This window comes from Bacillus rossius, chromosome 1 (assembly GCF_032445375.1).
Source record: "Bacillus rossius redtenbacheri isolate Brsri chromosome 1, Brsri_v3, whole genome shotgun sequence".
NCBI classification, from domain to species: domain Eukaryota; kingdom Metazoa; phylum Arthropoda; class Insecta; order Phasmatodea; family Bacillidae; genus Bacillus; species Bacillus rossius.
Window position 1 is genome coordinate 133,679,826 of NC_086330.1, and position 25,150 is coordinate 133,704,975.

The following is a 25,150-nucleotide window of genomic DNA, read 5'->3' on the forward strand; positions in this document are numbered from 1 at the left end:
AAAAAAATATCTCTTGTTACTCACTGACTTTAAGTCTGGGTTTTACAAAAATTTTATTTAATCCTTTTTCGATTACAATGTTTACATCCGTCCTGGGTTTTTTCAAGATTTTAGATATTTATTTTTATTTTAAAATTTTTAGAGAATTCCTACGTTACTGTCTAAATATCTGTTCATTTGTCCTTCTCTATGTTTGGTGTCTTACAAATTATTATACCCCTACATTTTACCCCTGTACTGCTCTATTTGATGTTTTTATTATTATTGTTGTTGTTGTTGTTGTTGTTGTTGTACCCTTGTGCAGCTGACACCGTTTTGTTGAGTGTGATGTTTTGAATTGCAATATCTTTTAAGATATCGCAAACTGCAAGTGTTTTAAGTTTTTGTGTAAGAATAAATAAATGTAGGAACAACATAATAACAATAATTAATAATAGAGCTTTGGAGTAATTCTTGAGTAAAAAATACAATTCTTTAGTTAAAGGACATACATAACAAATCAAGTGACATGTTAATTTTTATAAATATAACATTATATATTATATAAAAAAAATAATTGCACTAGCAAAAAATTAATTATTTTCAGGGAAGCTATTTTTAACATTTATTTAATAAAAAAAATTGAATAGATAGGTATATCCATGAAATAATGAAAGGACCCTTTGTCTTCAAAACCCAACTCTTTGGAATAATGGAATTATTATTGTCATTGGGTCATTTGGCTTGAAAATCTGTGGCTGGGAACAATGTAGTTGACTGGGGTGGAAGTGCTGAAGGCTGGAGAGATCCTGCGTGTCAGAAGGGCATATGAAGGAAAAAAACATCCTATTGGAGAAAGGGATAGGAGTAAAGGGAAAAATCGGGTAGCCAACGCTGAAGGAATGAGAGAGACAGTGTAAAGTACCGTTATTGTGACCTGGAAGGCTTTTAGAGGTAGGGCAAGTGGACAGAACAAAGGAAGTTTTTGGTTTGAATGCTGAAAGACAACTTTAAATCATGGCAGTTTATTTTTTGATAAATTTTGAAAAGTATATTGTGCCATATCTTCTTCCCATGTGGGTGCACTAGTAGGGAGTTCACAAGAATGTAGGGAGAGAAAGGAAGACTGCCCTTTGTCGTAGTCAATAAAGTCACGAATAACTCGGCTAGGTAAGATCGAAGAGCAAACAAAATAATGAGACACTTATTCTACTATGGTATCTTCTAGGTGTATACTGAGATAGTAGCACATAAAGTTATTGTGTAAAATAGTGGCAATTCCAAATTTTCCTTTACAGGATACAATGTTTCAGATACATTTAAAAAATTTCTCATCATTATAAAGTTGTATCTAAAACTTTTGTGCTATATGACATATATCTGGCAATGTAGCACCCTGAAACAAGGACAGCACTAATGGCAGAAATCATGCATTGTAAAGAGAGAATAAATATTGAAACTAAGGATGAGACAAGCCTATACCACCAACACACCTATTGTCTTAATGAAAATTAACTATGTAATCAGTCAGGAAAATAATTCAGAGAAAATTAATTTTCTAATTATAATCCTCCAACACAGCATCCTGGGTTATCTTCACTGACGGCAATGAACTTAATGTGTCAGTCGAAGGGAGACTGACCAACATCACTCATTATCCAGAGAATATGTAATATTAAAATACCAAATAGGTTAAATGTTCTGCAAGAAAGTCTGAAGTTCCAAAACCTTATTTTCACAGATGCCAGGTACAAGTGATCAGCTTGAACATGTGTGGATTGTCATTTTATTATTATTATTATTATTATTATTATTATTGTTGTTGTTGTTGTTGTTGTTGTTGTTGTTGTTGTTGTTGTTGTTGTTGTTGTTGTTGTTGTTGTTATTATTATTATTATTAAAACGTCAAACATGATGTTCCAAAGATGCATGTAACATGATTAGCATTCTTGCCTGAAGACACGAAAATGAAAATTCCACAAACCTGTGGTTAAACACGTGGTCTGCACCAAGCTTCTTCACAAGTTCCATGCCTTCTGTTGAGCCTGCTGTGCCCACTACAGTCAGCCCTGAAATGTATACAAAACCAGCAACTCCTCGACAATCCTATTTAAAAAAAAGTACATGCAAAACAAAAATAAATACACCAATCAAGTCAAATTTTCAGTTCAATGGCAGTGAAAATCATTATTACATTCTGAATCCTTTGTAGTACAGTACACCTATCCCTCACTTAGCACGTCTTCAGATTGCGCAGATTCATTTAGCGCGATGTGAATTTTACTGCCCCTGTCTTGAATAGCATGTCTGTATATTTAAGTTAGCACAAAATCTCGGCAGGAAAAAAAAGTCGAGCACAACGCCACAAAGTCTGTTCCGACTTCTGTAAACAACAGATTTGCCGTGGGAAACAGTTAGGCAAACAGGAGCGGAAGAGATGCGCGTGCAGATCTGTCTGTACAAACATCAGCAATGGCAAGTTAAATTGCAGCCATGGAGTGTAAAAGACCAAATGTTTTTACGTCCGCACATATGCCTCCGTGCCGTACCGTTGTCGCCTGGCCACAAACCAGGCCGTAAACTCAATCTAGCCAGTGGCAGGGAATTCACTCAAACAAAATCAACGTCTGCCCATTCAGCTGCCGGTAATTATAGTGCTTGATCAATCATAATGCATAGTGTTCAAGTATTTGAGACAAAACTACAAGTATTAAGGCGTGGAGATTGTCATGAAGGCCAAGCTCATGTTAGTCACACTTTAGATTTAAGCAAGTAAACTGTGTGCACAATCGTACCAAATAAGGACTCTTACCAAAAGTTTATAGAAGTCTGATGCTGTTGGTTGTACTAGCGGGAATATATTTGACATTAGATATGCTGAAAAGGTTGTTAAATGATTGTTGCAATGAACAAAATAATCATTGGCCTGACAGGATTGGTGTGAGCCAGGTGGTGATACACGAATAAGAACTTAAATTTGGGAAAAATTAAAATGTAATCATCCGGACACTAATATCGGTTTCACTGTCAGTAAAGGATGGTTTAGAAAGGTACGCGGCATGAGTTGAAGGTCACGCCCGGGCGGGCAAGTCAGCCAGTTGACTGACGATAAAGTACGTAACCACGTATCTCTCGTTACGCGGTGTTGTAAAAAGTACGATGGGGGCATATAAAGATAAATAGTGTGACATATTTATAGTTGAGTGTTATTCAACACATTTATATTACGTAAAGTATATTTTCCTACAAATTTTTGAACACATTAAATAAATTAACCTTGCTATTTATGGAAACTAATGCTTCAGAATACACAATTTCGAATAACACGAGCATTTTTTGGAACGAATTAGTTGTGCTAAGTGAGGGATAAGTGTATTTAAATTTCTAATTACATTAATACATAGGCTCACAAGCAAATATCAGAATTTATTTGTCAACTCTTTAAAAAAAACTTTCAGAGAGGTAAGTACATATCGAAAAGAATTTTTTTTTGCCAATCCCAAAACCATTTGTACACAAACGTGTTTTCGAATAAATTAATTTTTTTTAATACGGACAAACTATCAATATGGAACTAATTGCCTTGGGTGCCAGAAAAGTAGAACATGTGAAACAAAAAAAAATAAAGATTATTGAACAAAAATTATATTTATTTTATTAAATTACACATCTCAGAAAGAAAAACCTCGAATCATAATTAAAACTAAAACAAATATGAGATAACTATGATTGTCCAGTCTATGGTATTTCTTGCGTAATGTCTGAATGTTAAACAAAAAAAATATATATTAAAACAATAAAATTTAATTAATTCCTCTAAAGTGTTGGAAATGTAAAAGTTTTGGCGTTTTGGTCCGGTTTGCTCACGCACGAGAGTCCTTGCTTTAAGACCTCTGAGTCATTCCATATCAAATCAACCAATGAAAAATTAATTTAGAAACTTCATGTTTCAGATTTATATGATTTTTTGTATTTTGATAATAAGAACTTAATACATTATAAATCCTTTTATTTTTTTATATCTTGAGTAGTTTTATTGTATTAAATTTTTGAAAAATGCCAAACTAGCCAATTTTAGCAAGGTTTTGGATCACTCAAATACTTGTAGGTTTCCAACCAATGGTGCTAGAAGGCTGTTTGTTAGACAGCTCATTTTAAATGTCATTGAATGGGCTTCAATTTGATATGTAACTTTACCAACTCCAGAAAAAAAAATATGTTTAATTGTTTTCAAAATTTTTAATATTGAATTTCTAAAAACACCATTTTCGATATTTTTTTTTTTTAAAAAAAAGTATGTTATTCTTACATATATTGGTTAGATTTGTGCCAAATTTCAAGGTGGAGAATCAATGGGATCATGAGTAAATAAAAATGAGTAGTTTAGTAGATGCTTAAGGGGGCATGGTAGATAAATAAAGGCTTTAAGCGTCAGTTGTACGTTATAGGTTTTTGGAAGACAACATTGAAAAACTGCAAAACAACAATCCTACATAATGTTATTTGCCAACTTTATTAGCAGACGTCCCAAAATGACAATTCTCGAGCGTTGTTTCTTTCGCAGCAATTAAATGTTCGAAATTACCAAAGCAGAAGTTTTGGCTTCAAGTAACCTTCAGTTTTTAATTAATGCATTTAGCTCTGGTTTAGATACCATGCTGCCTTAAGAAATAGTTGCAGCAAGGAAGAGTAGCATAATTTTACATCAAATTTTGACTTAGTAAAGTATTCAAATTTTATTGTTATAGACTAAAATTTTTTTACAAATTATAAAACACGGATAACAAATCTTACCTTACATTTATCCAGTGTTCTTTGATTAAACATTTGATCAATATGATAATATAAAGCACATCATCTTGCTGAAAGGATGTAGCCTAAGTTATAACTGACAAAACATATAATTGCTCATGAAAAAAATCTGTTTAGTATATATTTAATTATTTACAGTTATAACGGTTCGTTATATACAAAATAAACCGTTCAACGCCGATTGCAAATTTTGATGTTTTTATTATTTTTATTTTTCTAAACAGAATGCCCCGACGAATCCAAACACTTACAATAGTTCATTCACTCGTTCCACATGTATATCTGACTGTCGAAAATACTGCTGGTAGCTCGCATGATGAGAAATTACCGAAAAATAATAGCGTAGATGAAGTCCTTCAGTAATGTTTTACTGCAAGTACGCGAAGATGGTGCGACCTCGAAGAGGACCGCACCCAGCGAAAACTAATTCCGCCCCGAGCCAACTGCCGACGAAGGTGGCCGCAATATCTAATTCATTGTCCGAAAGAAAATAAAACGAATTAGGTTGATTTAATCTTCGGCCTGGCTCCGACCACCAACGTGAAATTATCTATTAGTACATTACATTACAATTTAGTGAGAAGCCACCGAACGCGACCTACTGTGGCAGCGATCGACAGACGACTGGTGAAGTCTGGCCACTCTCTTCTCCACGCAGGGAGGAGAAGTCACCTGACCTCACCGACCAATAACACGCACGCTTCATTCACTCTACAGATATTAGCCAATCACAGAACAAGTTACAACACATGAAAAAATCTTGTACACACAGAAATCTGGGCTTCCCCTGATCAGTCTCTTTTCAATTTCACATCGAAATCGGGGACTTCCATTCTCGTTCTCTCTCCCACACCGTGAGAGAGCAGTTATCACCCGGTTCCCATGCAGGGGGGGAATTACCGTCTTTATCTCGGTTGGCGGGGAAGCACTGTTCCTTTCTCACTCACACTTACAGGCCTCTCATGCCTCTCTTTCTAACCATCACTCCAACCCAGACACAGTCCCGTGATTTATAATTATATTACAACACGTTAATAAAAATTAAGAATAATAATTATAATACGAATTACTTTACAAAATTAAACTTATTGAGAAAAACCTGAATAAGTAGGCCTAAACACGTAAAAATCTAGAACAGCGACTTCTTTGTGAAAAATTACATAAAAAATAGTACTGATAGAAAATGTCTGTTAAAATACAAGGTACATTCTTAAAACACATAGCAAGTGAAAATAACATATATTAAAAGCCATAACGTCTGATTATACTGTCTCATAATATACACACCACTCTAAAAACATTGACTTATTTATATTTACCTATACAAAAAGAAGTTTAAAAGAAAATTATTTAATTAGGAGGGCAGGGTTCTGCAACATTACACAGTTTTCACTTAGGTTGTGGCATACTTCGTTCAAGCAGGCGTGATGTCTCTACAATCTCTTCTTTAGTGAGTGTATAAGTTCTCCCAGTTGCTGTACTAGGTTCAACCTTTTTAAGAAGATCTTCAGTTCTAATGTCTAGTATATCGGCTCTTGGTGCTGGATAAAAAAAAGGAAGCAGCAGGTCCTTTGGGATGTAAAAAACTGACTTTAACATCATTATTCTCATTATTTTTTGCCAATATACATGCAAGCCACCAAAAGTTATCATATTTCACAGTAACATGTTTTGTCAGTTATAACTTAAGCTACATCCTTTCAGCAAGATCATGTGCTTTGAACTTAGGCTACATCTGTTCAGCAAGATCACGTGCTTTGTATTATCATATTGATCAAATGTTTAATCAAAGAACACTGGATGAATGTAAGGTACGATTTGTTATCCGTGTTTTATAATTTGTAAAAAATTTTTAGTCTATAACAATAAAATTTGAATACTTTACTAAAATTTGATGTAAAATTATGCTCCCTTTCCTTGCTGCAACTATTTCTTAAGGCGGCATGGTATCTAAACCAGAGCTAAATGCATTAATTAAAAACTGAAGGTTACTTGAAGCCAAAACTTCTGCCTTGGTAATTTCGAACATTTAATTGCTGCGGAAGAAACAACGCTCGAGAATTGTCATTTTGGGACGTCTGCTAATAAAGTTGGCAAAAAAAATTATGAAGGATTGTTGTTTTGCAGTTTTTCAATGTTGTCTTCCAAAAACCTATTACGTCCAACTGACGCTTAAAGCATTTATTTATCTACCATGCCCCCTTAAGCATCTACTAAACTTCTCATTTTTATTTACTCGTGATCCCATTGATTCTCCACCTTGAAATTTGGCACAAATCTAACCAATATATGTAGAAATAACATACTTTTTTTTAAAAAAAAATTGAAAATGATAATTTTTAGAAATTCAATATTAAAAATTTTGAAAACATTAAAAAAAATTTTTTTTCTGAAGTTGGTAAAGTTAAATATCAAATTGAAGCCCATTCAATGACATTTAAAATGAGCTGTCTAACAGCCTTCTAGCACCATTGGTTGGAAACCTACAAGTATTTGAGTGATCCAAAACCTTGCTAAAATTGGCTATTTTTGCAATTTTCAAAAATTTATACAAAAAAAACTACTCTAAAATTTTTTTAGAAAAAATAGATTTACACTGTATTAAGTTGATATTACCAATATACAAAAAAATATGAAAATCTATGGTGTAGAGGTTAAGACCTCTGGTTGATTTCATATGGAATGACCCCTCTAGACCTGTGTGTAGCTATTATGAAGTATTTTGAATTAATTAATAGTTTTATGCTGAAATGTCATTGTTTATTTAGTGTTATCATGAAATTATGAATGGAACGAACAAAGTTTATTAATATCTAGGGTGATATTAGCGGTAATATCGCGTTGGCGTCACTACACGATGCTAACGCCGGCCATACCTGATAGCTGGACGATTAATTACCATCTTAAAATCCGCCGTAACTCACGGAAAATAAATGCCTGAAACTGGCATTCAATGTCAGTGCTGCTCCAACAATTCCTCTTTCAGAAGATGTATCTCTTACCATGAAAACACTCAATATTAACTCGCCATATAATAAAATTCCCTGAGGGAATTAACTCCACAATAAACTGAATGGCGTCATTTTTCACTCTTTTCTTCTTTCTTGACTAAATATCATTAATTAAAACCGACCAATCACGGCCGTGACACGTACGCATCTCTTCCATGTAGGCCAATTAAATTTCACTTTAAAAACATGCCTAGGCATATCGAAACTGTCCCAGAGCCGTGCAATTTATTTACATGAGGCGTCGTCATGACGACGCAGAAAAAGCTGCGCGCGCCGCCACGCGAGAAACAAAACCAAACACTGCCGAAAAGTCCGGGAAGCGAATTAACCTCGAACGTAAAATAATAAACAAACAGTTTCAGTCAATCTGCTAATAATGTAGTATTACACCTTAAAGTATTTTTTTCAACATAGCATTACCCATTGCTATTAATGAGCTCACCCAGTGCAGAGCCTTAGAAGAAACCATGCGATTTGAAAACTACTCAAGATATCCTAGTGGTATCGGTTTACAAAATACATTTACGAATACACTGAGGGCAGAAGGAGAGTGAAAAGGGTTGAAGTGCGTGTTTACATAATAATTTTTAGACATGAAACGCCTTGTAAAGATTCTTGAAAGCACCCAAGAGCCTTGAATTAAACCGTTATCTTCATTTCTCCACTACATTATGTAAAGTAAGAATAATTTTAAAAAATTGTTGGGACACAACTTATAATATATTAAAAAACACTTATTGCTGGTGACAACAGACAATACCTTGGCAAGCAAATGGATCTCTTCTCCTCACCAACAAACCTAATAAACCTGTGTGTCCACGCAAGTACTGGTTCCACGCACACAAATGCTCACCTAAAGACTTGGCAATCTGCACAGCTGCCATCCCCACCCCTCCACTTGCACCGTGCACCAGCACAGTCTCTCCTTCCTTTGGACAGCATCTGCCACAACAAACACTCTCTACAGTAACATCCACTTCAGTCCTTTGAATTTATTTAAGCTTTTTCAAGGTGTACACACAAATCTGAAATTAAATTTCCTTGCCTTCTCCCTGATCTTCAAATTTTCCTGACTATTTTTTTTATTATTATTTACCTATGTAGCAATTTTCAGAAAGAAAGAAAATCCAGTCTTCACCATCCCCATAGCTGGCCTTATCATCTCATTGGTTTATTTCAAACAGAAGTTTGCATTAACCATTTTATAGTGTGCATGATATGAACAAAACATCAGAAAAAAAAGTGCTTTTACAGTTTGGATGACTGCAGACTGGAGTATGAATTTTCCCATCTAATTATCATTACTAGTGACCTTCCATGACTTTTCCAAGCATTCAAGGAAAATCACTGGCTTTTCTTAACCAGTTTCAACTACCCTGACTTTTCCCTGCTTTTCCCCAACTTTCCAGAATGTGTAAACCCAGAAAAGGGGACTGAAAACAGGGGCCACTGCAAATTTTTCTACGTTGAAAGAGTTGCTGATACAAGGTAAAGACAGTACTATGAAAAGTATATCAAAAGTAGTACAAAAAGAGATGTCAAAGCATCTAGAAATTATTGCAGAATTCTTTTGAAGGTTACTTTAGCCCAGAACACCTTGATAAAGAAACTTGGGTGCAAAGTCTATTTTCAATTCATATTGATAATATCAGCAATGAAGATCTTGTTAAAGATGACCTCATTGACATTAAATCCAAGGAAATATTGCGAGCTGAATCTTGGCAAGTTTTAGTGTTCTTTGGGACAAGCTAGCCCTCTGCTTGTCAAACAAGCTATGTATGTCTATTCTGATGCCATTTGCAACTACGTATCTGTGCGAACCCAGGTTCTTGGTTCTGGTGTTGATTAAAACTAAAAAAAGGTAATCGATTAGACGTAAAAGATGACGTGCACCTTGCCTTATCGAAGATGATACTTCAATTTAACATGCTCACCAAGTCCAAACAACAGCATTGTTCTCATTAATCTAGTTATTATATAATTTAGTTAAGTATAATATAAACTAACCTCCTAATTACTACTTACACTGTAAACTAAACAATAAAAGTGATTTTTAAAAAGTTTTGTTTTCTTTTTCAACAATTTTCAACGGGGGTCTGTGTTATTTTGAAATTCTGAAAGTGGTCCATAGTTACAAAACGTTTAAAAAGCACTGGTGTAAAGTGCTCTGTGATTGGTTATTGATGGCATCAAGAGTGCAGTATTTTGTCCCAGTGAACAAGAAGCTGGATTAGTAGGTCACCATGTTAGTCATCTCTTGGGCAACTGTAAAAGTAGTTGAGTTAGGTGGCAGCTTACCATATTAACAATTTAATGTAGTGAAAGAAGAATTTCATGGCTGTGGTCCAGGCCGGGCTGTTTAACATTTTTTGGACATTCTTTTCAATTAGAATCTGACGACCACAGGTGGCAGTGAAGGCCCCAAAAGGAGCCTTTATAGCAAATTTGTGGCAGACAATTGTCTCTCGGCCATTTGTACCATGCGTCGAAAGTGATCATGGGATTTCTTCAACAATCTATGATTAAATAGTGCCCAAGTGATGAACCAATTTGTTCGAGAAGTTTTCTTTGTGCTGCAAGTTTGTTGCTTTCTTGATGTTTAAAGGCAGATATGTTCAGTGGTCAACAACGATAAAAATATATCCTGAACTTTATTAGTGAATTCTTTCATTTATGAGAAAACAATTTTCAAAGTAAACAAACTTAACCACTAAAATTAATATTTCACTGAACTTAAATTATTCTCTGCGTACAGCAAAATTCTTAGTGTTAATGAATGTGCAATCTAGACCAATCATGAACTAGGAAGTCTGAATTGTTATGATACCAACAAGATTATACAATCGGTGCAACTAGCATTTTGTTTTTAGAGGGGATTCGAGTAGTTTATATTTCATGAAAAAATAGACGAATAACATGTAAATTGATTAACCTTATTTTTGTTAGCAAACAATGATTAATTGTAGGGGTTACTTTGTCGCTACCATTAAATTATATACTCCCAACATGTAAAAGAAAATTTCGCTTAAAAATAAATTGATTTAAAAACTGCTGTCGCTGTGGTTTAAAAAACATTCCGTAACACTACTTGTGCTGTGAACACAGCAGGATCCACACTGGCCGCTTGCTTAAAACTAGGCGTAATTTTTTTTTTATCTCAACTACAGGTTGTATCCTTGTATCTGTGCTTGTATTATAATGTTATAGTCAGGAGACACACATCTTCTAAAATAAACTTATAATTACAATATATATATTTCCTTTAAAAGCCTATGAATATGAATTTCATACACACCTTTCACTAAATATTAATCATCATTCAATGTTTATGCTTAGTTGTTTATCAAAAACAATACGTTGAATTTTTATATATATATATATATATATTATATATATATATATATATATTTGGTTCAGAAGAAATATGGCTAGTAAAATGTATTATAATTTTAACAATATAATCAACTATATCTTGCAAATGACTTCAGGCTGGCCTCTCACTAAAAGTTCACCACAATTTAGTGTCTATGCTTCCTTTAATGTTAAGAGACGTAAGTCCTTCAAAGCTTTGAATTCTTCGGAAAAAGTAGTGTATTTTAATAAATTAATATTTCAATAACTCTTCAAGCATTTGATAATATACCACTTAACGACCATTTTAAACATTTCAAAATTGTGAGTTTAAATGCTTTATTACTTACTGGGCCTGTTTATTGAATGCACATTAACTATGTGGATTTTTTTTGTATGTCCATTAAAACTATATCAACATTTGAAATAGAAATACTTTGATAATCCAGCAAAAATGCTAATTGAAATTGGCAGTGGTCCCAAATGTGTCTGATTAAAAAGCTTAAACAGGATGTCCAGACAAATCTGTAGAAAACGTTCCCTGACTTTTCCATGACCAAAATTACGTATTTCCCTAACAAATTTTTTAAAATAATTTACTAATTTTGCAATTTTCTGAAAGAAAGCAATAAAGACAATCCCGCCTCCACCATCCCTATAGCTGCACAAGTTCAGACAGAACCTTGCATATGCCATTTTACATTATGACTATACACTAAAACATCATCTGTAAAAAAAAGGTCCTAAGATAGGCATACCGGAGCATGATATTTCCCCCTCAAATTACTATCACTGAGAAATTATCAATGACTTTCCTGACCATTTCATCTTCCCTGACTTCCCTGAATGTGGACACACCAACATTAGTGGTCTCCAAACCACTAACGTACTCTACTCATCATCCTAATCATCATCAACTACTGCCAGCCTATAGTCAAGTCAGCAAAGTAAAATGCCTCCAAAATTCTATGTCACTCCACCATTCCTCCTCCTTTACCTATTCCAGTCTTCTCCTCTCTCCTGCAATTTACAAACTCTACTAGATGCTTATAAATTTTAGTCATGCCAAAATGTTGGGATCTAACCGTTATGTATTTCTGGAATCACTGCCATTGAAGATCACTTAAAAAGATAATGCTGTGGTCTTACTTGGTGACGAGGGCACGATAAGCCGTGAAGTAGGGCGTGTGGAGCGCCGCCCCCTGACTGAAGGAAAGGTTCTCAGACAGTGGGTAAAGTTTCTTCACGTTGGAAACTGCGTACTCTGCATAACCGCCACATTTTGACAGTCCCCCAAACACTCTGTCTCCTTCCTGCCAACACACAACCAGTCCAATATTGTGTGTGTCTAACCTATTATTTCAGTGTAATAAACCTGGTAATTGTACAGTCACTGAACAATGAACTCAGCATCTTGAACTACAAACAACCATCAGGCTTGCCAGAATTGCTATGTTAACAGAAAAACCAACACCACTCCAAATTTTCACTTTCACTATGATGGCAAACTAATATTATCATTGACTGTTTGCAAACTTTTGATTTATGGTAGGTACTGAAGAACTGTTGCAATTTTGAAACATCAAAATGTAACCAAAATAATCATTTCAGTCACATGATAACACCAGCACTGTAATTTCCAAGATTAAGTTCTCTTCTAAAAATTTAGAAATACCTAAATTAGTATTTTTTATAGTATTTGTCTCAAAAAGCACAGTTTAAGTCTTTCAAAAGTCTCTAACCGTTCGAACAATTCTGAAGCATTTTAAATGAAGTTATCCTAACCAAACCGTTTACATGATTTTACCGTATTTTTAATAAAGCTAACCTAACCAACTGTTTAAAAGATTCAACAAAATTTTAAATGTAGCTAAATTAACTTAACCAACTATTCAAAACTGTTTGAATAGTTGATATATTACAATGCTGTTTAACAGGATAAACAAACAAAATGAAGGTAACTCAAAAATATAATTTTCAGAATTTTATTTTAATTTTTTCAGAGAAGCAATTACTCTAAAAAATTACCATTTATTACATTGCATATACTGTGAAGCACACTGCAAGGGAAGATGGCACAAGTTAGGAAATGGATCATGAATGTAAAATGCAAAGGTTAATGAAGGGGATAGAAACATGAAAGCACTCACAATCAGTAAACAGTAAAGAGGAAGTGTAATGGACTCACGAGTAGGGCCTTCATAGCAGCACATGATGTAAAGTAATTTATGTAGAAACAATATACTTGAGATACGAAAATATCTATACTAATAATAAAACTGTTCAAAGGCAAAAAGTCTGTACATTCGATGAAATTATGAAAAAACCTATTGGAAATGGCTATTTACATTATTGAAAATACAAAAAATTTTTGTTTTTGTTTTTTTAATTTTTGTATGTTTGTCTGTTTCTCTCTTTGTTCGAGCATCAATCAAAAACTACTTGACAGATTTTGATGAACCTTTATTTTATAAGAAAGTTTTTGGTTAACTTAAAAACAAGGCTATATATATAATTCCAGAATTCCACCCCTAGGAGATGAAAAAGGGGTAAACACTCTATAAGTTCAGAAAGTTTGTGTTTATTTACACCACTCTGCACGGTGGTCTCAGGAAACCCACAGAATTCCCAGGCAGCTAAAAAGGTCATTGACAATTGCCTGACACAGAACAGTGCTAGGGAGCAGAAAGGGGGGGGGGAAGGGTAACGAGGATCCTTGTAATTCAGCCAGGCACGCGTGGCATGCCTTACGTCAGTGAACAGCGAGTGAAGTCAATGACAGTGCAGGGCCGCCAGCTATCTCTGCAGCCAGCTCCGAACCTGGCACGGTTCACGGTCCTGACAGTGTTCGTAACACTGCCCCCTCCTTAAACATATTTGTCTCAAACAACTAACGCATCCCTTCCAGCATATTCCATCAATTGGTCCAAATGTACCACTTTCGTCCGTTTTGTCTTTGCTCTCTGGATGTGGTAGACCACACCATTTAGCCGCTTTAAGACTTCATATGGGCCTTCCCATGCTGCTTAGAGCACGCTTTGTGGTCCTGTCCGCGTTCATAACAATACAAAAACTACCAACCTCAATTTTACCTTTATGTGAAAGTCAACAGCTAAGGGATAAAAAAGAGGAAAATATGGATTGAAGATAACTGATTATATCTGCTAAGCTAACCAAGCATTACAAAAAATACAAGGGACTAATCATAAACACACAAAAAATACCTACCACAATTTTACCATTTTGCTAAATCCAAGCCTTTAGGTTTAAATATGGGTAAGTATGGTTTTAAGATTAATAATTATATCTCTAAAATAAATTAAGCATTATATATTATTTTGGGTACCAATAGTAAATATATGAAAATTACCAATCATAATTTTACAAGTTTTCAAAACCGAAAGCCTAAAGTTCATGAAAGGGTACGTGTATTTTTAAAACAAATAAATATTCAATTTCAATTAGAATAAGAAGTTATAAACTACAAAATAACTTGCAACTAGAGTTAACCTTTGCTTACTTTTTACATTGATTAAAATTCTTCTTTTAATGGGGGTGAAAACAGGGTCGATCTTTATTTATTAAAAAAAAATTTATCAACAAAACTAAGGAAGATCTAAATTAATGGTTCAAAAAATAAAAACTATTAAATTATTATTTAACTTATTTTCAAGATTCCGCCCCTAAGGGCGGTAAAGGGGTTAAGTTTGGTTTGAGGGGAAAAAATGCATATTTCCAAATCTATTAGATTTTAGAGTAAGTAATTAAGAATGAACATTAAGCGAGTTACAAATTGAATTTTTTTTAAGTTTTCCGGGTATTGTTTTTAAGGGTTTGAAAAAAGGAGTAAATTTAGTATTAGGTATCATAAAAAATTCATATCTCCATAGCAAAGAAAGCTGGGTGTAAGAATCTTAGTATGAATAATGTAAATTATTAATTCGGTAGAGTACTTATACCATTTTTTCTATATTTGACCCCAAAAGCAGTAAACATTGCATGTTAGTTATAGTAATAAATCATATATCCAAGCAAATTTAGATGAAGGTAAGAAACAGCAAGAATAACATAAAAAATTATGATTTAAAATCATGTTTTAACCTTTACCATTTTTCTCTATTTGAACGCAAAAGGAGTAAATAATGGTCAATTTTTTTTATTATAAAAGTAGGTAGTATCTCTGAGGATAATCAAGCAGGATGCAAGTTATGTGGTAGGATTTATAAACATGCAAAATCAACCAACACTTTTTTCAAACATGCTGAAGTTCTATTTTTTAAAAGGGGGAAATATTTTAAATACCTATGATTTTAACATTTAAAAATATATTCTAATAAATCAAAACTATTTTAAGATATTGGAAATAATAAATAAACACACCTTCAGCTACCTTGAACTCTTAATCAACGTTCTCCGAAATATAACTCTTAGTTGTAACAAGAGTTAATATTATTTAAAAAATAAAAAGTTATGAAATCCATCAGTATTGACAAGATATATGTAAACTGAATATAAATATTAGTTTATTATAATTAATTTGGAAATAAATTTTTGCTGTAAAAAGAAGGAAAAAAAAGTGTGGTTTTTGGGAATAAGGTGAAATTATTTAATTATTCTAAGCATAACTTTAACCATATTTTACTTAAATAATGCATTAGATTTATGAATGTATAAATGTATGTATGAGACAGAAACATACTGTGAAAGTTACATTATGAAAGTGTTGGTGTAAACGCTGGCATAAACATAGTTAAAATAAAATAGGTGGGTGTTTTAACAATTTTTTTTTTTAAGTTGTCTACCTCATGATAATAAAAGGTAAAATACATACTCCAACACTCTAAAACAGAAGTTCTAAATTCAGATAGGTAAATATGTAGAGTAGCGGTATATGGGGAAAAAAATGCTAAAAATCCGAAAATACTTTTATTCTATGCTCTTTCACTTCCTCTTTTCAAATCAACTGGCGGAGATAAGAAATTCCAAATGGTACTTTAGGAGATATCGAATTTCTTAATTTTGAAAATGTAGAGTAGCGGTATTTGCGAGAAAAAAAAATTCTAAAAATCTGAAATTACTTTTATTATATGCTCTTTCACTTCCTCTTTTCATTAAAACCGGTGGAGATAAGAAATTCCAAATACTTTACGAGATATCGAATTTTTTAATTTTGCAAAACAACACCTGTACAACCATTCGACGGTCGCCATTTTTGTTATTTTGCCGTGTGTTCGTGAATGTGTAATAAATAAAATGGTCAATTAGGTCAGGTCAGTTACATTATTGATACTTTCAAACTAAGCGTACATTAAAAATAATATGATTTAATTTCAATGGTTCTTTAGTTTTAAAGTATTTATAATGTAACTGACCTGACCTAACAAACCCGGACAAATGATGAACATTAACAACTCACGTAAAATTTTTTTGTTACTTATTACTTGCGCAACAATATCCAAATAAAAAATAAGACTTTAAAATTAGAAACGTTAAAAACCCACTTAAGTTGGAGGCGGGTACATTTCCTTTGCCATTAGAAGGAAATGTAGTCGTTCACCTACATTGCGATACCTCCGACGGAACATTAATAAATAAATAAATAATCACGTATTGGTTCATTTGAATACTAGCCAATCACGGATCTGTCACGTGACAAAATTGTCCAATAAGAAACATAATAGATACTCGTAAACCAGAAACAATGTGATCGCCGCATGAATATACAGGTATTGTGATGAAAATTAAAAAATTCTATATCTCCTAAAGTATTTGGAATTTCTTATCTCCGCCGTTTGATTTGAAAAGAGGAAGTGAAAGAGCATAGAATAAAAGTATTTTCGGATTTTTAGCATTTTTTTTTTTTTCACATATACCGCGACTCTACATATTTACCTTCAGATACTTGTTCTATACTAAAAATTAAACAGGCCTATGCAAATCCACTTTTAAAAATATTCTTAAATAGTTTTGTTATGAAATAAATCTGTTATGCATCTGACAAATATGTTGTGTCTATTTATTTAGTAAAAATGTTTGGAATTAATTACATACCATTCTTTCAATGGTAAGATTTTAGCAATACTCTGAAATTGTGCAAGCAAAGCCATGGGTTTTAAGCTAGTTAGTGAATAAACTCATTCTCACAAAGCGAAAAATGACAAACTACAAAGTGATATTAAACTTAATAAACTTAACAGAGGTATTAGCAACACGTAACATACGTTAATGTTCTTATTGCTCTTAAAAGCCTGATCTACAATGAGTTTGCAGGTCTTTAAGTTTTATTTTACTACAGTGGACTCTCCCTATAACGATATCCAAGGGACCAGCGATTTTCATCGTTATAGAGAAAGATTGTTATACAGAGAGAAACCTATTTTTAAATCTTGGATGGAGTAGTGTGCTGAAATAAAACACCATATTAAACAGTATAAATACAATATACAGTACTATATTTACATTGTCCACAAACACGCATATGTACATATGTAGTAGTAAATTACATATGTACATATATGAAATGATACAATGATACAGTGTATACAATCATTAGTACATATGTAGTACTCTGTATTTAGAATGTCAAAATACGTACATACATAACACAACAAGACATACAGTTCATACAGTTTATTGGAAGAAGTCTTTTAGCGTCGTTTGCCTTTTTTTAGTTTTCCACAGCAATGACCTCACTTTATCTTCTAAACGACCGACATCTTCCGTAGCCACAGGATCATCTTGGTGAGTAAAGAATCTTCTCAGTACTTTAGCAGCCTCCAATGCCTCTTTTGGAGTTGGGACCGGTTCTGGTTCAGGCTCCTCCTCTGGATCAATGTTTTCCTGATCACTATCTTCATCAACACGAACATAATTCAGGATGTCTTCGTCTGTAACACCCGCTGCTGTAGCCACTTGCCCATCGATGTTTTCAAAATCCAGAAGCTCCTCTTCTGAAAATGTTGTAGGAAGCTCCAGCTGCTGAACCCAAACGGCCAAAGGCAAGTCATCTTCATCATCTGCTGGCTCGGGATCTTTCAGCCATCCTGCATGCTTGAAGGAATGTCTTATGGTCTTATCCGTTACCTCTGCCCATGCCCTACTGACCATTTGTATGGCGTCTAGGATCGTAGGTTTGAAATTCCCATTAGACTCGACGAGTTCCATTAAAAGCCTGCGCCTATAATGACTTTTCAAACTTTTGATAACACTTTGGTCCATGGGCTGAAGGACACTTGTGGTGTTGGCAGGTAAGAAGCAGAGTTCTATGTTTTCGAGGTTTTCAATCATTGGATGTGCAGGGCAGTTGTCCACCAAAAGCAAGATTTTGTTCCCCTTCAACTCAGAATCCCATTTTCTCAACTCCTCTTCAAAAATTTGAGACGTCATCCAAGCACTTTTGTTTGACTTGTAGGTGACAGGCAGACGCTTGATGTTTTTTAAACAACGCGGGTTTCTAGATTTGCCAATCACCAAAAGTTTTCTCTTTACCGATCCTGTCATATTGGCCGCTACCAAAACTGTAATTCTTTCTTTTGACAACTTTCCTCCAATACACTTTTCTGATTTGAATTTTAAAGTTTTGTTTGGTGTCAACTTGTAAAATAGACCCGTCTCATCAGCATTAAAAATGTTTTCGGCTGAATAACGAGCCTTAAGATCAGGCCATACCTTTTCTAGCCAGCCATCTGTAGTGTTCCTATCGACGTCACGAGCCTCCCCGTTGATCTGTCCATAATTAATGTTGTGGCGCTGCTTCCACTTGCTCAGCCAACCTTCAGAAGCCTTAAAATCAGGAATGCCAAGCTCTGTTGCATAAAACTCAGCTTTCATTTTTATCAAAGGTCCAGAGAGCGGTATGTTATTTATGCGTTGCTGTTGAAACCACTGCAGAATAGCACGATCTAAGTCTTCATACTGAGGTTTTCGCATTTTCTTTTTATCCCCATGCACATCTGCGTCAAGCCACTTGCGCCTATCCTTCCAAATGGTAGCCACAGTCGATTGGGAAAGCCCCGTTCGCCGCACAACATCAGTTTGTTTTTCACCATTTTCAATTGCTTTAACTAATGACACTTTTTCATCCACGGTGAGCACTTTCCGCTTTCTTGGTAGCATAATGGTTAGAATAAAACTGATAAAACACTCATTAACTTACACGGTGCAGTAAGGTGTACAAAAACAGCTCCGATATGAACAGCCAGGCGTGACGTGGCTAACTGAGTAAACTGACTGAGCTGCTTGGCGCGCGCTCAACTTCCCCACCACTGAACTGCCACCCCCATGCCGATTAGTGGACTCGACCACCCCCTCGCCCGCCACTGACCTCCCACCCCCGCGCCGACTAGTGGACTCGACCACCCCCTCGCCTAAACACTGGAAATAACCGGTTACGGGCATTGACCTTGAGTCCAACTGGCGATCGCTCGTCAAGTGGTACGACTGGAAATTTGGTTTTATCGTAATGTTTTACTGTATTTTGATTAGTGTTCTAAGTAAATACATCGTTATAGAGAGTGAACGATATTGTTATTTAGAGAGAAAAAATATGTTGTTCTTATGGTAGACCAAACGTTAATGTCAATATCAATCGTTATAGAGAAAGTATCGTTATAGGGAGAATCGCTATATGGAGAGTTCACTGTAATAATATTCCCAGGGAATTAAAACAAAAAAATTTGTACTGTATCACATATCCAAGTATATCCCTTGATCTTGTTTGCATGATACTAATCGCAGGATTCGGTACACATTGACCCTGTGGTGCCAAATGCTTAATGTTTTAATTAGTATTTTGAAAGATCCGTGGATACAACAAAAACTTGTGATATAACAATTAATTATGATAGTAAGTTAAAATGAAAAAAAAAAATTCCAAAGATTTGACATAAATTGTTTGTCTTGTGATATTAGAATTTTTTTTTGGCCAGGATGTTTTTATGTACTAAAATAAAACAGCAACACAGTATTAATGTATGTACAAGATCATACTATCAGGATAAAGGAATAAACTTTGACATGTGATATAGAACTTTTACCAACAAAAAGCAGTTTGCATTGCCTGCTTGTAATGCTTTGTAACAACATATCACATACCAGAAAAGTATCTTTTAGAGGTGTTCTTGCAAACACACATAACTAATGTATAAACAAAACCAACAAAGCAAAACACATTTAATATTATTTTTTAGCCTCTCAGCCAGGTAAATAATAGGTATCTAAGTAAATACTTTGCTGGTTAATGAAATGGAGAAATACTTTGCCTCAAGTCACGACCGTGCTAGCCGGCCTTCAGACTTGGATTTTATCAATGTTCTACGACTCTGCAAACCACCCTATGACTCCTGTTACGGTCTTACAACTTCCCCTCCGTCCCCCATTGTAAACGAAACCCACAAGAATGTACCTACATACTGAAAGCTGACATCTAACACCAGTATTTCTGTAGGCCCTACTCACCTTAAATTTCGTGACACTGTCACCCACTTGCTGCACGACCCCGGCCACGTCAAATCCCAGCACCGCCGGGAGGGGTGGAGTCAACACGTGACTGCCAGCTCTGATGTAAGTGTCCACCGGGTTGATGCCGGCCGCATGGATGCGGATCAGCACTTCATCGTCGCCCGGAGCGGGGACAGGTGTCGTTTCCAGCTGAAGAACCTCGGGACCTCCAAATTTATGGATGCAAACTGCTTTCATGGCTTGGCGGACGAAACTTGCAACTGGAACGAAACGTACACAAGTAACAAAAACCAAACAAGTTAACTTCTTTGACTAATTAAAAATCTATTTGATCGCAAGTGTTTCCATTCAGACTAAAGAACAGTAAAAATATACTAGGAAACGAAGTCCCACATTCATTATTTCAATGTTTATTTTTAATAACAAAACGTACTTTGAACTGTCGTTAGTCTCAGTTTTCCAACGTTAAAGTTAACCCAATTCACACTTAGAAGACTCTAAAATTAAATAGCAGCAGTTAACTATTAACCGAATATTTTTTTAGCGGAACCCCTCAATAGACAAACAAATCAATTCATATCAATTCACTTTTAGCAATCAAATTCAGCTGTCTAGCCTCTCGCAAAATACCTTTACACACCATGACCTGCGTATAAATGTAGCCAACGTTGAAATTAACTGTTTGTAAGAAAATCAAAAGAATATTATTTATTTCTACAATAAAACTAAAGTAAATAAAACATTTTAATTTAACAAATTTAAAAAGTAAGACCGTAAAACGCTAAATTAACCATATAAAATGACAATGAATTAATTTTTAAAACCACATTAATAACAGTGAAATGGTTCTGCGTTGGAAAATTAAAGGAAACAGTCCCAGGTGGAGCACAAATGTTTGCACACTTTCAATAAATCATTAAAACAAATTGATGTAATCAGTTCACGTGAAACTTATATCAGTCAAAAAGAGATTATATTAAAGGATTTTTTTTTTATCAGTATAGAGCGAATATTAACTCTTTGAACTACGCAATAAACAACGAGGTGGTATTCAAAAACACCTTAAATGTTCTGCAGTGTGAAATTCAACTTTTAATGTGATTCACTGCTTCAACTCGAGCAAAGTTTGTAGAAGAGGTGGCACAACAAATTCGACTTTAACATAACCCAACAAAAAGAAATTGTATTGGCTACGTCCTGTGATTATGGAGGTCATTTGCATCACACCTCATCGTTTACACACATATGCACGACCAAACCTCTCCCAGGGAGATGTGTGTTGTCGCCAACCGCCAATGCTCCTCTATGTCGCATAGACCGCTATGCCTCATCAACGTCTCACGAAGGCGTGTGATGCGAACGCGCTCGTGCGCGCAACAAAGTGTAGATCGTGCAACGAGGCGAACGTCAGGCAACGAGTGCAACGTCGGCGGAAGGATCCGGCTGGGTGTGGCATATCCCTCTGCCGAACTACAACAAATGCAATTATGTATATTTTTCCACAGGTTTTTATTGGAAATTATTTTCATCATTTAATATTTCAGTCCTTTCAAAAAATGTTTCACTAAGCGCCTTATGCCGAACCTGGCCGGTTCAGTTTCCCGCGAAAATCACACGTTTCCGCGGGAGGGCTGTCGGGGGGAATGGGGGTCGCGCACGGCGAGAGGGGCAGTATCCGTCTGGAGCTCGGAGAGGCCGGCAGCCTTCGCGCAACGCGGAACCATCAACTCTTGCTTTCACCGATATGTAGTTTCAATAGTTATAATCTTTTCTTAATCTTTTACGTACAGTTCCGTGGTCGGCCTCAATTTACCATGAGGTATTTCAGTTAAATAAATCAGTGCTCCAAGATGAGTGTTCAGCATATTACGTAAGTATGTGGGGAGTCTACGAGATGTTACGTCGGCGCTTCACGCAACAAACTAGCTTACCAGCTAAATAGTTTCAGCCCGCACAGGGCGGCCAGTAGGCGACACGTGCCATCAAACTTATTAACGAGTCAATATCTGGGACAAGTTTAAGAGTCATGTAGAGTCACCGGAGTTACGGGCCTACGAGTCATTAGCCCAGTGTAATATGTAGTAGTCAAGTGTTTTTTGTCGTCAGGGTTTAATATGTCATGTTAGAGTTTATTCTGTAACCGCCGCACGGTATTGTGCCACCAAACTTACTAACGAATCAATATCTGGGACGAGTCTAAGAGTCAGGTAGAGTCGCCGGAGATATGGGCCTACGTGTCATTAGCCCAGTGTAATACATAATGTGCAATAGTGAAGTGTTTTATTCGTCAAGGTATAATTTGTCATGTTAGAGTTTATTTTGTAACCGCCGCATCGTGTGCAAGAGTACGTCCTTCACGCGTAGTAAAATCGTGAGCCGCCACTGAGGAAGTGGGCTGCGCGTGAGACTATTCGATTCGGGACAACCATTACGGCCAGAACGGGCAGCACTATGTATAGGGCTGTGCCGTAATAAATTCAACAGGCATCAACCAGACTCTTTGTGTTCTTCTTCAGGCGTCCCGAGTGGCTATAACAGCTCGGGGGGCCCTATTGCGTTAACCCCTACCTCTAGCCACAAGGCCGAAATCTCCCTGAGATCTCGAACCATATATAAATCACGTAAAAATCCATAAAGGTAGAGGGAACGGCGTCAGTGTTTAGGTGTTCCATCTTGTTTACTTCTCCCAATTATGGTAGGTGTCACAAAGCAAGCATGTGAAGGTAGGAATGGTCTGTGACAGTTTTTACAATAAAAAAAATGTTATTGTTTACTTGGCTATTCGTGTTGAATGTTTCTTCATCACTGAAAATTCACTTCTTGGGTAGGTTGTTTTCGTTGTCAATACTTGTTGGCACCTTGAAGAAGAATGTGTAACATAGACCATATCAGTGGCGTCTCGTCAGGGCAAGCAAGGCAAGCAGTGCATGCCCAGGCAGTTTCCAGACATTGTATTTTTTATATAAATATTTCATTCAGAATAGCATTTTAATTTGGCTCGTGCCATTAGGTGTATGTATTTTTTACACTATCTTCTTGGGACCCAGTACTGTGTGCTGTGCGCTATAAGAAAAGAACTCGTTGACACACAAAACATGCTGTTTTAGAAGCGTTGCTAGGTTTAGAAGCGCTGGTAGGACCGCTTTCAGCAGGAAGGCTGCCGCAGTAGTTTCCTTTCGGAAGGATTGGCTGTAAAAACACGTGGTAGAAGCTACGAAGGTAGCGCTTTCTTGCCGAACTCAAGCGAACATGGCCGAAGCAGACCGTGGAATTCTTCCACCGACTGCTTCGGCTATGTCCGCCACAGTTCGGCAGGGCAGGTGGCGATGTCGTGTTTCAGTCGGCGGTCGTCTCTCGGGGCGCGCGCATCTCTCCCGCGGGCTGTTGGCTGGCAGTGCGTGGGAGATTTGTGGGCGTACGCGTCTCGCGGTTGGCGGATACGGGATCCCAGCCCGAGAGTTGCAATCTCGCTGGGGTGACTGTGAATAACCAATAGCAGTCCACGGACCAATGGCCGGCCTGTGGAGTCGTTATTACGGCTATCGGGGTGAAAGGTAGCCTGAATGCAGCTCGGCGCATGGCAGAAAGCAGTTCCTTCGGCGAAGGCACCACAGGGGAGCTCGATGTGCCCTAGATGCGAAGTGTAGACGAACTGCGAGCTGGAAATTGCGGAGCTGTGAACTTCCGCGCATGCAACGGAACTGAACAGCATCGTAACTCTGAAGGAAGAGATGGCGGCGCCTGTAAGTTGGGGCCCTGTTGGAGCCAGTGGTAGCCTCGGCGGCGCGACCTTCAACCGTCCCGGGATTTTGGAGGACAAGAGGGTCCGACTCGCAAGATACTTAATTCGCCTGAACGACTTACCCCCACCCCGGCTTGAAAGGTTGTTGGCTGTTGACTGGAAGAAGGAAGATGAAGATGGTGCAATGTCAGGCTGCCTTTCGCCCCATACACCCGCAGTTCGAGCCAGTTTACTGGCTCGTCTGCCCACATCTGGTTTAACTGTGGCTGCCTGGGCAGCTGGGCTGGGCTGACAAGTGAAGTCGCTCGCCCCTGGGGGCGCATGCGCCCCTGGTTAATAATAACCCAGGAGTACCCAACATTTAAATGCGGGCCGCAAGGCCCAATCACCCAACTCCAGCATGGTTGATTTTTCAGCCCCTCCAACTCTTCTTACCTGGACCCTTCTTCCCTCTTGTCCAGTAGTTACCTGCTTGCTTAATGCATGTTAATTGATCCCCGCATGACCCGGCCCAGGGTTTTCCCTGTGTCTATGCAGGTTTTACCTGGGTCACATTAGCTAGCTTTTAAGCTAGGCGACCAATGGGGCGTCAGTCATGGCGCCAATCGCAGCCATGGCTGGCCAGTAAACCCCAATAGCACACGATGCACGCGCCCTTGTCCCGCATGGTTAAAAACCCGCATGGTAGAGTGTATAGGCTTCGGCCTGAGACACACTTAGGTCCTCCCCTAACCTGGACCCTCCCCTTACACACTTAGAATAATTTAGGCTAGGAAAAAAAATCGTGGCATTTCAG

General features: G+C 36.5%; 1 protein-coding gene across 4 annotated transcripts in view; it reads right to left on the reverse strand.

Annotated features, from left to right (window-relative positions):
- The window catches only part of LOC134546173 (zeta-crystallin-like), a 67,988-nt gene extending 46,149 nt beyond the window's left edge, over positions 1-21,839 (reverse strand). For 2 of the 4 annotated variants that reach the window (XM_063388759.1, XM_063388756.1), the window contains exons 1-5: positions 21,243-21,276; positions 20,610-20,872; positions 12,303-12,466; positions 8,656-8,744; positions 1,964-2,048 (exon numbers count right to left, since the gene is read on the reverse strand). In XM_063388759.1, the coding sequence (XP_063244829.1) occupies positions 1,964-2,048; positions 8,656-8,744; positions 12,303-12,466; positions 20,610-20,872; positions 21,243-21,255 (614 nt within the window). In that variant the 5' untranslated portion in view covers positions 21,256-21,276. Of the gene's footprint in view, positions 1-1,963; positions 2,049-8,655; positions 8,745-12,302; positions 12,467-20,609; positions 20,873-21,242; positions 21,277-21,448; positions 21,532-21,673 lie in introns of those variants that run through there. The other 2 variants (XM_063388757.1, XM_063388758.1) reach the window with 2 other exon arrangements.
- Between the last annotated feature and the right edge of the window lie 3,311 nt (positions 21,840-25,150).